At 39.7% G+C, this 13,582-nt stretch overlaps 2 protein-coding genes and 1 pseudogene across 2 annotated transcripts in view; 2 read left to right on the forward strand and 1 right to left on the reverse strand.

Moving 5' to 3' along the window:
* Positions 1–13,582, forward strand: part of LOC149034203 (sterol 26-hydroxylase, mitochondrial-like) — a 121,004-nt pseudogene that overhangs the window by 61,223 nt on the left and 46,199 nt on the right.
* Positions 1–13,582, forward strand: part of LOC113665516 (uncharacterized) — a 74,012-nt gene that overhangs the window by 36,586 nt on the left and 23,844 nt on the right. The gene's annotated exons all lie outside the window — the stretch shown is intronic.
* On the reverse strand, positions 7,809–13,188 carry LOC149034209 (uncharacterized). The gene has a single exon (XM_089193179.1). The coding sequence runs from the start codon at positions 11,930–11,932 to the stop codon at positions 7,952–7,954; it is 3,981 nt and encodes a 1,326-aa protein (XP_089049305.1). The 5' UTR covers positions 11,933–13,188; the 3' UTR covers positions 7,809–7,951.

A 13,582-nucleotide genomic window follows, 5' to 3' on the forward strand; every position in this document is an offset into this window, starting at 1 on the left:
CCTTGTCCACTCAGGATGAAATCTGAAATAAACTCTTCTTGTTATTCCTCCAGGATTCACCATAAAAACCAAACATAAAGAAATTAGCCAAGGCTTCTACAACACCTCCGGAAAGCCCCCCTGAAAGCCCAACGCTCACCTATACCACAGCTACACAGATATTACTGCACACAGAAGGGGGGATCACTTGTTGAGAGATGGTGCCTCAAGGAGCTCCTCGTCACACCAGAGCAAGAACAGAGAGCTTTTTAGAATAAGATCGTTTGAGTCCGTCTCAGTGGTCACGCTATCTTCTCAGAGTCTGTGACGCCAGTGTCATGCCATGGCCTCTTTCTCAATATGTCACACAATTTTTATCGGTTTCATCGAACCATATTGTTCATATTGTTTTGCTCACGCGGGTAAATTCTGGCATTGTTTCGGATTTACTGCATATCTGCTTTCTAATGAATGTATTTTCGTTTTTGATAATTCTCTCCGTAGCTTTATTTTTATTCTTGCAAAAAAGGGGGGGGGGGGGCTAAAGCCCCCCCCCAGCCCCTCCCTCTGCGCGGTCCCTGAAGCTGATAAAAGCGCGAATATTACATGTCCCGCTGGTAACATGTCACTATCCTGTGAACAGTAGCCCACTACTCTCCAAAAGAAAATCGGGAAGGCACCCCTTCCCGATTTTCTTTTAGAGGTTAGTGGGCGGCTGTACACAGTATTCACGTCACAGCTTCCTAACCATAGAACGTCTTTACTATTTCCTTACTGCGTGACATTCGGCAAGTCTCGTCCGTGACAGAAAAAAACTACGGTAACGCACATACACAAGAACAGGTAGAAAATTTTTAACAATCGCAGAGATCCAAGTTCCGAACTTTTTATCATAAGCACAATCCAAAATTAGGTCCCAAAAATGGATCAAAACCGCAAATCGCTGCTAGTGCATAATCCACAAATTCGTTAACATTTCGCTCTGAATCAGAAATGCGGGGAAAAATACTATCCAAATTTCCTTTTACCCCACACCCCACCCCCCTCCCCTTTTTCCTAGCCTTCTGCTGTATAACAAAGAAATAAAGAGTACTGAGCACTCACTTGCCAAAATTACGCCTCCTCTGCAGGCTATCATTCTTACAGTGAGCTTTCAAATGAAAGGTATCTTTATCATGCTTGACTTGAGGTCCTTTGAAATTTAACTCTGACTTGTGACATAAACCATTCGAATGATAGCTGATAAGGTGCCATATATCTTTGTGATGTATCACGTCATTTTAACTCAAGTTTTTCAGGTGCTTCACCAGTGCCTTTGAAAAGGAACTCAAGTGAACCCTTATTTTCCGTGACTTTGTTTTTCATGGAGAAGTTTCGAGCGTTAGCCCTTCGTCAAAGCGAATGACGAAGGGTCACATCTTCTCGTTAATACTTTTCCGTATTCTTATCAATAGTTCGCTCGGTAATGTATTTGATTCGGTGTTTTGAAGTACTTGAAAAGTTATCTTGCCAAACTGCATATATATGTGTGTGTGTGTGTGTGTGTGCGTGTGTGTGTGTGTGTGCGTGTGTGTGCGTGCGTGTGTGTATCTATTTGTGTATTTCAAATACATTTCAACGGTCTTATGAAATATTTTTCTCGCATGCAAATTTTTGTCGTATACAAATATATTTCGTATTCTTTCGGTTATCATTGTATATTTATTGTCTTGTAACTCCGATATGCCACACAAAAGTAGCAGACAAAAAATCTTTTGAGTGTTTTTGGTCAGCAAAATGCAATCCTCTACATAAATTTCCTATGAGAATAAAATAACCTTTTCCAGCTGTTCAGTTGATAAAACGGAGCGAAACAGTAGCGGCTGAGCGAAAGGGAAGGATAATGAGTATACAAAAGTATCTGTAAGCATACAAGAGTCTGTGTGAGGATACAACGGTATCTACGCATAGGGGTATCGATTAACCCTTTACATCCTAAGATCAATATGCATATTCTCCATAATGTTTTCCATAATCCCTCAGATGCTGACAAGGAGATTTTGCTTAAGAGAGGTTGTCAGTAATTTTCGAGAATCCGGCGACAGAAGCAAAAATTCAACTTTTTTTTTATTTGCTCCAAAAGACCCTTTTGGTGAGTCGTTTTCAAAAATAATACTCAAAAGTTCCAGCGAGTTTTTATTTTGGAAAAAATACGAAAGTTCGAAATCGGCCAAAACGTACCTAATTTGCATAATTTCTATTGGGCTTTCAATGCATTTTCACAACGCTCGTACAAGACAAAGAAAAATTGTCTTGGATTCATTTTTTCATAAGTTGTTTTTCATCCCTCGGAGTAGCTTTGAAACTATATTTCATTTCTAACTGAACTTTCTTTCGTTTGTAACCACCCGCGTGAAATGCACTATATTTTCTATTCCGTTTGTACGCTGAATTTTGCTATATTTCAGACGACCATAACATCGGGGGTATACAAATGTACATAAAATAAAAGAGCTCTTTTCAACGAGAAATTATTCGTGTTTATCATGTAAAAATATTGTTTTTGGCCCGTGAAAAGCGAGCGCGCCAGACCAAAATATATAGCGTGCATTTTCACGGAGTTAGGCCATTTTTCTTGCTGTACTCCTACTGCAAATCGCACGCTATTGGGACAAAACTCGACGTGTTTGGTCTCTACTTCAGTTTTGATTCATTTAAATATATCCATTTTAACTTAAAAATTAACCTACCTTTATTGTTAAGTGAACAAACCATCGTTTTAGGTAAAGTTTTTGAGTTGACTTTTCTCGAGTGATAAATAAACAAATCGCTGTTTATAAAGATACCAGCTCTGTCGATGTGTTTTTAGCTGAAAAATCGATGGGAAAATCGTAGCGTTTCTTTCTCCTGTCGTTTATTACTTTAAAGATTTGCTAAAATCAGGAAATAGGGCACTTGTACAAAACCAAAACATTCATTAGTCTACAATTTGATTGTTTATTATCATTATCGCACAGTTCACAATAAGGAAACTGTAACAGGAGAGGAGATTTAAATTCACATGCCGCGTGCCTGTTGACGTAAAAGTTCCCGAGTATAACAATTTCGGCTTTTCGGGAAACTCTGCCCCCCTTATTTGATAGTAAATATCAATAGCCCCATACAATTTATTAACTGCACCATGTTTCCAGAAAATAAGACTGGAAAATGGTTTTTCCACTTTCCACCGTAAAGAAATTTCACGTAGAAATAGTATTTGTAGCGTGACTGCGTGACCTTTCATGAGAAGTAAAATTGTTTTTCTTTTTTTTAAGAAGACACCTCCAGAAAGTTCTTTATCCTTCTCTCATTTTATTTGCCTGATTTTTGACTGCAAATATCATCCGCATTTGGCATTATTTTCGCTGATTGTCATGGTCTTTCCTGCGTGCACGTGCGAGCAAGTTCATATACAGCACTCTTTCGAGTTTCTTTGCGTGGTGTCGGGCATTAGTGTGTAGGTCTGGCTCAAAAGATATCTGCGCGCTGCAACACGGGTTTCTATGTTTTCTCCTTTTCTTTATTTGTATTTTTATTCTCCTCCTTGCATTATCACACATGTATGTTTATTTTTAATCCTTCGGCGCATTCCCTCAGATTTGGAAGTAGGCTATGAAAAGTCAATATTGACCAGAACTGAAACCTTTTCTATCACTATTTGTTTCAAAGAACCCCTGTTATTTATAACTTTATTTCCCAAGAGAATATGTTTTTATTTGCCATTTACTTCCATTAGTACATGAAACTAGGTTCCAATAAGTTTTTTTGTTTCGTGACTCCCAAAAGCTGTTTGCGACAACATAAGTTGAGAAATCAAAAGCAATTACACCTGAGAAATTAACTTATAGCCTTCTACGCGCAGAAGGCATCTAAGTAATAAAGCTTTCTAAGACCTCTGTAAACTAGAGACATTACGTGATGTCGAGGGGTCAAATATTTATATTAAATCTGTGACCCTCAAACAGATTACGTACTCGTACATGTAACGTCCGAAAAATGTCATGTATAACACCGTAGACGCACCTGGCGAATTATATCCACTAGCTTCAATAGTAAAGAGACAACTTATTTATTATTTGTATATGAGCAAGCGTATTTACCCTACTTGTAAAACTCCTTGATGAAGTCTACTATTGTCAGACGAAATGCGTGGGAGATAAATACAAGTTTTTACTTTATCAGTTCGTGCAGAGAGTTCGACAGAAAAATTAAGCTCACCCTGTCATAATCAATGATTTGATACCGTAAGTACCAATTTAGGTACATCATTGGGCTTTGATCACAACAATGAAAAAAAATGTGGGTTTCCCCACGCTCGCCACATTTATTCTTTGGAAAATTATTTTACTGGAGGGCGATGTCACTTAGCTTGGTGCGTCTTGACTCTGGCCGACGAAAATTATCGAGGCGAACCCCATGAAGTTCTTGTCAATGTTTTATAAACTTTGTCTACCCTTGATTTGCACGCAATAAAAGGCAAATTCCGAACGATATTTCAAAATATTTTATTCACTGGTCATTTTTTTGTGACAGCCAAAGATAGACATCTCTGAAAAGTCTCTGAAACTCTTAAAGAATTTACACTGTCGGTAATATTTTCCTCCTTCTCGCAACAGCGCAACAGACATTGTTAATCCTATGTAGCGTAGGTTTATCAGTTGTATTACGTCTTCATAGTGATGCCGTATAAGAAATCGAGTGTCTAAAAGGCTCTCAATTCTCGCGCTGGCCAGGGACGGCAACAGCTCACACTTCTAAACTCGTGGGTGTACAGCATAAAAAAAAAAAAAACATTTGAGAGACGTCAATGTATCCCAAACATGCCTTTCGTCCGAGAAGAAGCTTATTCTAGCGCGTATTGGCTCATTTGGAGATTACGAAGGCCGCGATTTCACGATATATCTCAAATATAGTGCACAACTTGGTATGAGATTCAGACCTTCGGGTTTGTAAATGCCAGTAACCTCGTCATAAAAATCGGAGAAGTAAAGTTGAGAGAGAGGTGAATCTGAAGATGGCAGAAGAAATCAAAGCTGGTGGCGAGTCTTCCTGGTGGCAAGGTTACTGTAAACCTAATAGAACGCGTACTGTAACTGCTATCTTAGAGTCAATGAATAAGGAAGAAGGGCAAGAAGAGCGCTTATCTGAACATCAGTACTGATAACTAATACATGCATGTTTTCCTAACTTGGGATACGCAGGTACTGTAGAGACACTCACATAAATAGAGGTGGGCGACCCTCCCTCTGACTTTAAAACTGCGACAAGTTTATAGCGCAGACCAACTGGCACAGTTTGGAGCACCTCAGGGTCTCACTAGGCTCATCGCATTAGAAACCTTCAGCAAACTAATCGTAGAAGTGGGTGGTTATCAGCACCGTGCACAGATCCCTGAAGCGGGTCATCGCGAGAACTATATCCAATCCGTCACAGACAGAACAAGAAAGCGAGATATTCTTGTAAGAGGAAGGATGTATCAAGACGTTTCAGTCATTGGCTGCCATCCAAAAGCACCCTAACAAAGGCAAACACAGTGAAGCTGACAAAAAAATCCGCCTATGATAAGATCAAGAGAAAATGGACGAAGACCGGCTTGCCATTTTAAAGGGGGTGGCTACGTTCAAGGTCGGACCTCAGGTAAACTTCTGACGAAACATCCCTAACTAGCCAAATGGACTTTGCATGGGCTCTTTGGAAAACACAAAAACCAGCAACCTTTTCTCAGAAAGCAAAGAATTATCTCCTTGACATGAGCTGGACAGGGGAGGAAACTAGTGAGGCAACCGCCTCTAACAAGGCAGAAGATAAGGAGTGACCTTGCAAATTTAGACGAAGACTGCAGGAGAGGGTACAGCTGCTATTAAGCAAAAAAAAATAATAAAGATCTTTGCATCTCACTTTTCAAAGTTGTCAAATATTTGGATGAATCGAAAAGTCTAAAAACTCAGTCGTTTATTTGCCTCTGTTGATTGACAAGCCGTCAATCAAATTGACTGATACTTGAGGTGGACATTAACTAGGGATCAAGAAAAACGGGGGGGGTGGTCTATATCCCCCCGGAAAAAACCAAAACAGAAACCAGTTTGTCGTTTTTAGTTTTGGGGTAGATCCTTTAACCTGGCAAAGTTTCGTTGAAATCGGTGAGATGGAATGTGCACGACTGCCCGGTGCTAGATGCCATTTTTCTCGGATTTCTTCGACAATTTTTACCAACAGAATTCCAACCTACAGTTGATTTGAAAATGTATCTAAACAGGTGGACTACACAAACATACTATTTTAATTACAGTGACAGTGGTAGAAATCTATAAAAGCAACCGGGCAAAACACCGAGGTTCATGTACAATTAAGCGAGTATTTTCATGCGACAACTACATGTTTCGAATATTTTATGTGTGCGAAGATTTTATTTGGCTCACGCTCACGTATTTACAACAACATTTATAGTTACATGTAATTTACTCTGAAGTCATGCCAGTGGGATAGATTTTAAATTAAAGAACAATATATGCGACGGGCCAATTTCAGCTAAAAACACGTCGACAGAGCTGGTATCTTTGTAAACAGCGATTTGTTTATTTAGCACTCGAGAAAAGTCAACTCAAAAACTTTACCTAAAACGGTGGTTTGTTCACTTAACAATAAAGGTAGGTTAATTTTTAAGTTAAAATTGATATATTTAAATGAAGCAAAACTGAAGTAGAGACCAAACACGTCGAGTTTTGTCCCAATAGCGTGCGATTTACAGCAGGAGTACAGCAAGAAAACTGGCCTAACTCCGTGAAAATGCACGCTATATATTTTGGTCTGGCGCGCTCGCTTTTCACGGGCCAAAAACAATATTTTTGCATGATAAACACGAATAATTTCTCGTTGAAAAGAGCTCTTTTATTTTATGTACATTTGTATACCCCCGATGTTATGGTCGTCTGAAATATAGCAAAATTCAGCATACAAACGGAATAGAAAATATAGTGTATTTCACGCGGGTGGTTACAAACGAAAGAAAGTCCGCTTGGAGATGAAATATAGTTGCAAAGCTACTCCGAGGGATGAAAAACAACTTATGAAAAAATGAATCCAAGATAATTTTTCTTTGTCTTGTACGAGCGTTATGAAAATGCACTGAAAGCCCAATGGAAATTATGCAAATTAGGTACGTTTTGGCCGATTTCGAACTTTCGTATTTTTTCCCAAAATAAAAACTCGCTGGAACTTTTGAATATTTTTTTTGAAAACAATTCACCAAAAGGGTCTTTTGGAGCAAATAAAAAAAAAGTTGAATTTTTGCTTCTGTCGCCGGATTCTCGAAAATTACTGACAACCTCTCTTAACAATCAAGCTCCTGTACTTGTTGATCATTTCCGTTATTCTCGTGACCTTAATGTTTGATTCAGGAGTGATATTGTGAGGAGAAATTAGATGCTGGTCACTCTTTGGGGTTACAAGGTTAAATTAATAAAATTACTGGGGTATCTATGAATATACAATGGTTTGCATCACTGCACAAAAATATCTTTTTTTCTTTTCTTTAAATGTTTTTAATTAGGGATATTAAACCACAATATTTCTTGTCAAAAGCCTTGCAAGAAATTTCCAAAAATTTAAGCATAGAAAATTTTTTTTTCCAAGTCACACATTAGTTTAAAATTCTCTTGAATTGGCTAACTAATCACCTTTGAAAAGGATTAAGAATTTCCTTGAAGAACTAATCGCGTTCGAAACCTTGGCTTGTTCATTATATTAATGACTTCGAAACTCTTATAAAGAGATAATACTATACACTGTCTTGTTTCAGATTATTAACTTAGATGTCTGATGAGAATTTTACAGAAATGTCTTCCTCTGTGTATCGATTCGAGTTGTCCTTCTTTTACAGGCTAGTAATTAATAGTTCAGAGCTTTACTGAGTCTGGTTCATTCTCCTACAGAGGATTTATCCAAGTCATGCCTTTTAAGGTACGTTAGGCAGCGGCCAATTTCCAAAATCAAATTTCACGTTGTCGCCTATGATCATAAATGGCGCCCATTGAGAAACTTTGTCAAAACCGTTGTTTCTCATCCACTTTCTGGCCTTATGGAGAGATTCACTGACGCTTTCACCGCGGAACAAATGTCTGTAGAAACAAGTCATGAACTGCTCTGTGGCTGTGTCATCCAGGGCCCATCGTGCCGCTAACACTGAGCGAGCTCCGGCTCCTAAGAACGCTCGGGCAATTCCGATAACTCCCTCGGTTCTAATGTGTCCGCGAGCACTGTGACAACAACTAAGAACCACTAGTTTAGCTCGCAACCTAGTTTTTGAAATATCCGCCATCGTCAAAAGATAATCTCCTTCTCGAGGTAAAGGTGAGAGTGGGGAAGGGTACTTAGGAGAAAGAACAATCTCCCCTCTTTCGGCATCACCATGGGCAGCAATGTGTATCAAGCTCACTGAATTTATCGTTTGAAGTACAGAATGCTTTGTCGCCGAATATCCTATTAAAGGCGTTACGCCAAGAAGTCTTCCAATCATCTCTGCTTCCTTTCTTGCACACAGCAATGGTGCCATATTTCTGCGCCTTCCCTTGTAAATCACCTCTCCAACCACAGGGTCACCCACTATCAGTGCCCCGGTCTGACTGTGATATTCTGGAGGACTGTCTTGAACAAGCTTGAGAGTGGTCAGAGAGGGAACTATCCGAATCCTGCATGTCTCTGATAAATACTTGCCTCCTTCGTCAGCCAAGGCTGCAAATGGCACTTGGTACACACAGGAATCAGGGACAATTATGATCTCGGGCTGCTTCAGTAATCTGGCTACAGGAGCGATGATTATCTTGTAACACAAGTCAAGACTTGTTTTGAAATCTTTGGCATCATAGTCACGCAGCACTGAGCGCTTGTCGTAGGGAAGTGACGTCAGTTCGGTGTCATCTAAAGATCGATCTTCGCAATTCTGTTCAGGTAAAATGGCTTGGCTGCGGAAGGCTTCTTTAAAAAACTCATCTAACTCAGGGACTATTCCGGTCACCTTGTTTTGGTCCAGGTTCACTTTCTTTTTTAAAAACTGAATGGCTCCCGTTGCTCTAATTATCCAAAACCGTACATCATTTTGACCAACCGAAATGTACAGGCATGCACATTCTGCTTCTTTTGTGATGATCCCTTGAATGCCACACCAAGATTGTGGATCGCTTGAGATCTGCTCTTGAACAGAGTATCGAGCTGCCATCAAGTCGGCCAGGCCTCTTGCCCTTGTCAGCTCTTCGACGTAAAGGGCATCTTGCGACTTTCCAGTGGAAGAAAGCAACCAACTGAGAAACTTGTAGGGAAAGGTGCCGTGCTCTTCTAAAAAAGATATTTGAAACTGATCGTTTTCTTTAAGAAAACCTCTCAAAGTGTCGAATTTTTGGATGGCTTGAAAAAGATGCAAAGAAGCCTCTTCACGATTACCTTGTGACGCCTTTAACACCGATAGATTACAAAGACACTGAAACTCCTCCAAGTTGAGTCCAATATCCCTACTTAATAGGAGAGCCTGTTTAAGGTATTCTTCAGCCATGTCATATTTACTTTGCGATTGGAAACAGAATCCTAAATCGCTGTAACTGGCTAGTAGTCCTTCTCTCTCACCGATTTTCATGTAAATTCCAAAGGCTTTCTTGAAATATTCTAGAGCCTTGTCATATTCACCACGCTTACAAGAAATTAACCCGAGGTGTCTGTAATCTGCTGCTTCTCCGCTTTTATCACCGATACCCTTTCTAACTGCCATTGCCTTGTCCAGATATTTTTCAGCCTCTCCATACTTGCCGAGCGAGAGAAACAAACCTGTGAGGTTTCCATAACTACTTGCCTCTCCTCTTTTTTGGCCAATTTCTATTCTGATAGCGAGTGCTTTCTCCTGATATTCTCGGGCCTTGTCATAATGACCAAGTGATTGGAACAAAGTTCCTAGGTTTCCGTAGCTTGTTGCTTCTCCATCCCTGTCGCCAGTTTCTATTTTGATAGCGAGTGCTTTCTCCTGATATTCTCGGGCCTTGTCATAATGACCAAGTGATTGGAACAAAGTTCCTAGGTTTCCGTAGCTTGTTGCTTCTCCATCCCTGTCGCCAATTTCTATTGTGATAGCGAGTGCTTTCTCCTGATATTCTCGGGCCTTGTCATAATGAGCAAGTGATTGGAACAAAGTTCCTAGGTTTCCGTAGCTTGTTGCTTCTCCATCCCTGTCGCCAATTTCTATTTTGATAGCGAGAGCTTTCTCCTGATATTCTCGGGCCTTGTCATAATGACCAAGTGATTGGAACAAAGTTCCTAGGTTTCCGTAGCTTGTTGCTTCTCCATCCCTGTCGCCAATTTCTATTTTGATAGCGAGTGCTTTCTCCTGATATTCTCGGGCCTTGTCATAATGACCAAGTGATCGGAACAAAGTTCCTAGGTTTCCGTAGCTTGATGCTTCTCCATGCCTGCCGCCAATTTCTATTCTGATAGCGAGTGCTTTCTCCTGATATTCTTGGGCCTTGTCATAATGACCAAGTGATTGGAACAAAGTTCCTAGGTTACCGTAGCTTGTTGCTTCTCCATCCCTGTCGCCAATTTCTATTCTGATAGCGAGTGCTTTCTCCTGATATTCTCGGGCCTTGTCATAATGACCAAGTGATCGGAACAAAGTTCCTAGGTTTCCGTAGCTTGTTGCCTCTCCATCCCTGTGGCCAATTTCTATTCTGATAGCGAGTGCTTTCTCCTGATATTCTCGGGCCTTGTCATAATGACCGAGTGATTGGAACAAAGTTCCTAGGTTTCCGTAGCTTGTTGCTTCTCCATCCATGTCGCCAATTTCTATTTTGATAGCGAGTGCTTTCTCCTGATATTCTCGGGCCTTGTCATAATGACCAAGTGATTGGAACAAAGTTCCTAGGTTTCCGTAGCTTGTTGCTTCTCCATCCCTGTCGCCAATTTCTATTCTGATAGCGAGAGCTTTCTCCTGATATTCTCGGGCCTTGTCATAATGACCAAGTGATCGGAACAAAGTTCCTAGGTTTCCGTAGCTTGTTGCTTCTCCATCCCTGTCGCCAATTTCTATTCTGATAGCGAGTGCTTTCTCCTGATATTCTCGGGCCTTGTCATAATGAGCAAGTGATTGGAACAAAGTTCCTAGGTTTCCGTAGCTTCTTGCTTCTCCATCCCTGTCGCCAGTTTCTATTTTGATAGCGAGAGCTTTCTCCTGATATTCTCGGGCCTTGTCATAATGACCAAGTGATCGGAACAAAGTTCCTAGGTTTCCGTAGCTTGTTGCTTCTCCATCCCTGTGGCCAATTTCTATTCTGATAGCGAGTGCTTTCTCGTGATATTCTCGGGCCTTGTCATAATGACCAAGTGATTGGAACAAAGTTCCTAGGTTTCCGTAGCTTGTTGCCTCTCCATCCCTGTGGCCAATTTCTATTGTGATAGCGAGTGCTTTCTCCTGATATTCTCGGGCCTTGTCATATTGATTAAGCGATTGAAACATTTTCCCGAGCCTTATGTAACATACTCCCTGGCCATGTGTGTCTCCAATCTTTTTCATGATGTTGATTGCTGATTCGTAAAAGTTCCAGGCCTCCATGAACTTACTTTGTACGCGAAGTATTTCTGCCAGTTTTAAATGTAGCCATCCTTTTTCAGCGGAGTCATGAGAGTCTAGGTAGAGGAGGAGTTTTTTAAGGTAGTTTTCTGTATTTGTGTAATCCTTTATAAAATCGTAAGCACAGATTATTGCCAAGTAGATGTCACAGATCACAGTGTTTGCCAATGAAATATCGATTACCAGCACCTGACTATGTATTATAATCAAACATTCCTTGTATACTTCGATGGCTTGCAACACACGACCAGTTTCGTGAAGGAAGTCGGCGACCACCATACCTATGGAGATAGCTGATATGGCTTCTTTTGTGCTGTCTATCTTGACCATGTTTCTTCTCAGTTTGAAAAAAAGGAGAAATTAGGGAAAACTTAAACACGGACTGTTTGTAAAAAATCTTTTAAGTTTTAAATTTCAAATTGCAATTTTTATCTTCCTCTCCCCGCCTTGTATTTTTTTTTTTTCGTATTAACAGGCGGCGCACGTGATTTCATAATTAGCAAATCACGTCGAAGAACTCTAACCTTGACATTGGAAAACTGACGTGGACATTTTTGGCGTAGTTTTGTTGCTTGTTTTAACGTAGTTTAGATAATTGTTTTTGAGGTTTTGTTTGCGCTATTTTTTGAACCCTTGGTTTTGAATTTTGAGACATTTTAATTTAAGTTTAAAAGTTTTTAAGTTTAAAACATATTTTCTGCGGAGTTTGGACTCTAGCGTCTTTTTTTTGTAAATGGATTTTTTACACTGTCCGTCAAAGAGGAACACACCTTTGCCCTCTGTTCTACTGGAGTGTTCGTTACACTGTCACGCCAATCACGCAAATCAGAGACCAACTGGAAAATTTAACTGGATAACAGAACACAACAAGTTCTATTTGACCTCCTGATTCCTACTTAGTTTACAGTAACTCAATTGAATTGTATGAGGGAGCAATGATCTTAACCAAATCGATTTACTGGGTTCTCAAGGGAGCTATTGTTCCAGAAATTAAATAAGAAAGCAGGTTTCCCTTGATCTGCTTCCTAAATTAAAAATATATTATGACGCATAGATGTTGCATGTGTTCGGAGAATGTTCCATATAAGCTACCTCTGTGTGAAGGTCCTGTACTTTACGGAGTGTTTGTAAAAATTTTCCGTGAATAATCAATACGAACTTTATTTGATGATCTTGCATTTTGATTGTGTATATCCTTGAAACAGATGCATTATTTGTCGATGTTTTTGGAAAAAATATCATAAGGTATCGATACATAAACAATGACTTTTTTCCCAATATATCTCATTCAAAAGAAGAAGTCGTAGTTTCTTTTTAAACAGGGGAGGGAACAGTGAGATTTCTATATGCTGTTAATGTTGTTATTCTTATAATTTTCTTTTGTAGCTTTCATAACGATACTAGTGTTGTTTGGATTTCTAAAACAGTCAGCATCGATGCAAATTACCTTTTGAAGTTAGAAACGTTCCTTATTCATTTCGATGAAGGCTAAGGGACTTGTATAAGATCTTCCGAAGGAGATCAACGTTTTCCTGGAAAAAAAAGAAGAAAAAAAAATCCTTGTTAAAAAGTCGGGAATTTATCAAAATTGTTTTTTGTCCCTTGTCACGCCATCAAACTGAAAATAACCGGAATGAATCGGCTTAAAGCCAAGAAGCATCGAGAAGATTTATACCAATCTGGCAGTCTTTCTTTCGGAGTCAATTATTTGCACTGAATAGGAGATCGCCCAAATTTCGGACAAAAATCGATGGGGTGCAGTTTGAGGAGGCCAATTTTGTTCCCTTTCATAGTCTGCGAATGTAATGAGCATAAATGAAATAAATATTGTTTCTTTTTGTCATAAAAATAATAAGTTGCCCGTTACGTTCTAGCAACGGATAACCTATACCCACCCCACGGGTCCTATACCCACCCAGGAACAAACACTTATGAACACTTATCAACCCACTCGTTCCTCTTATTCACAACTTTGTCTTC

This window comes from Pocillopora damicornis, chromosome 14 (genome assembly GCF_964200805.1).
Source record: "Pocillopora damicornis chromosome 14, jaPocDami1.2, whole genome shotgun sequence".
Taxonomy (NCBI): Eukaryota; Metazoa; Cnidaria; class Anthozoa; order Scleractinia; family Pocilloporidae; genus Pocillopora; species Pocillopora damicornis.

Coding starts and splice junctions, on each gene's coding strand:
- LOC149034209 (XM_089193179.1), bottom strand. CDS start 11,932: ATGGTCAAGATAGACAGCACAAAAGAAGCCATATCAGCTATCTCCATA.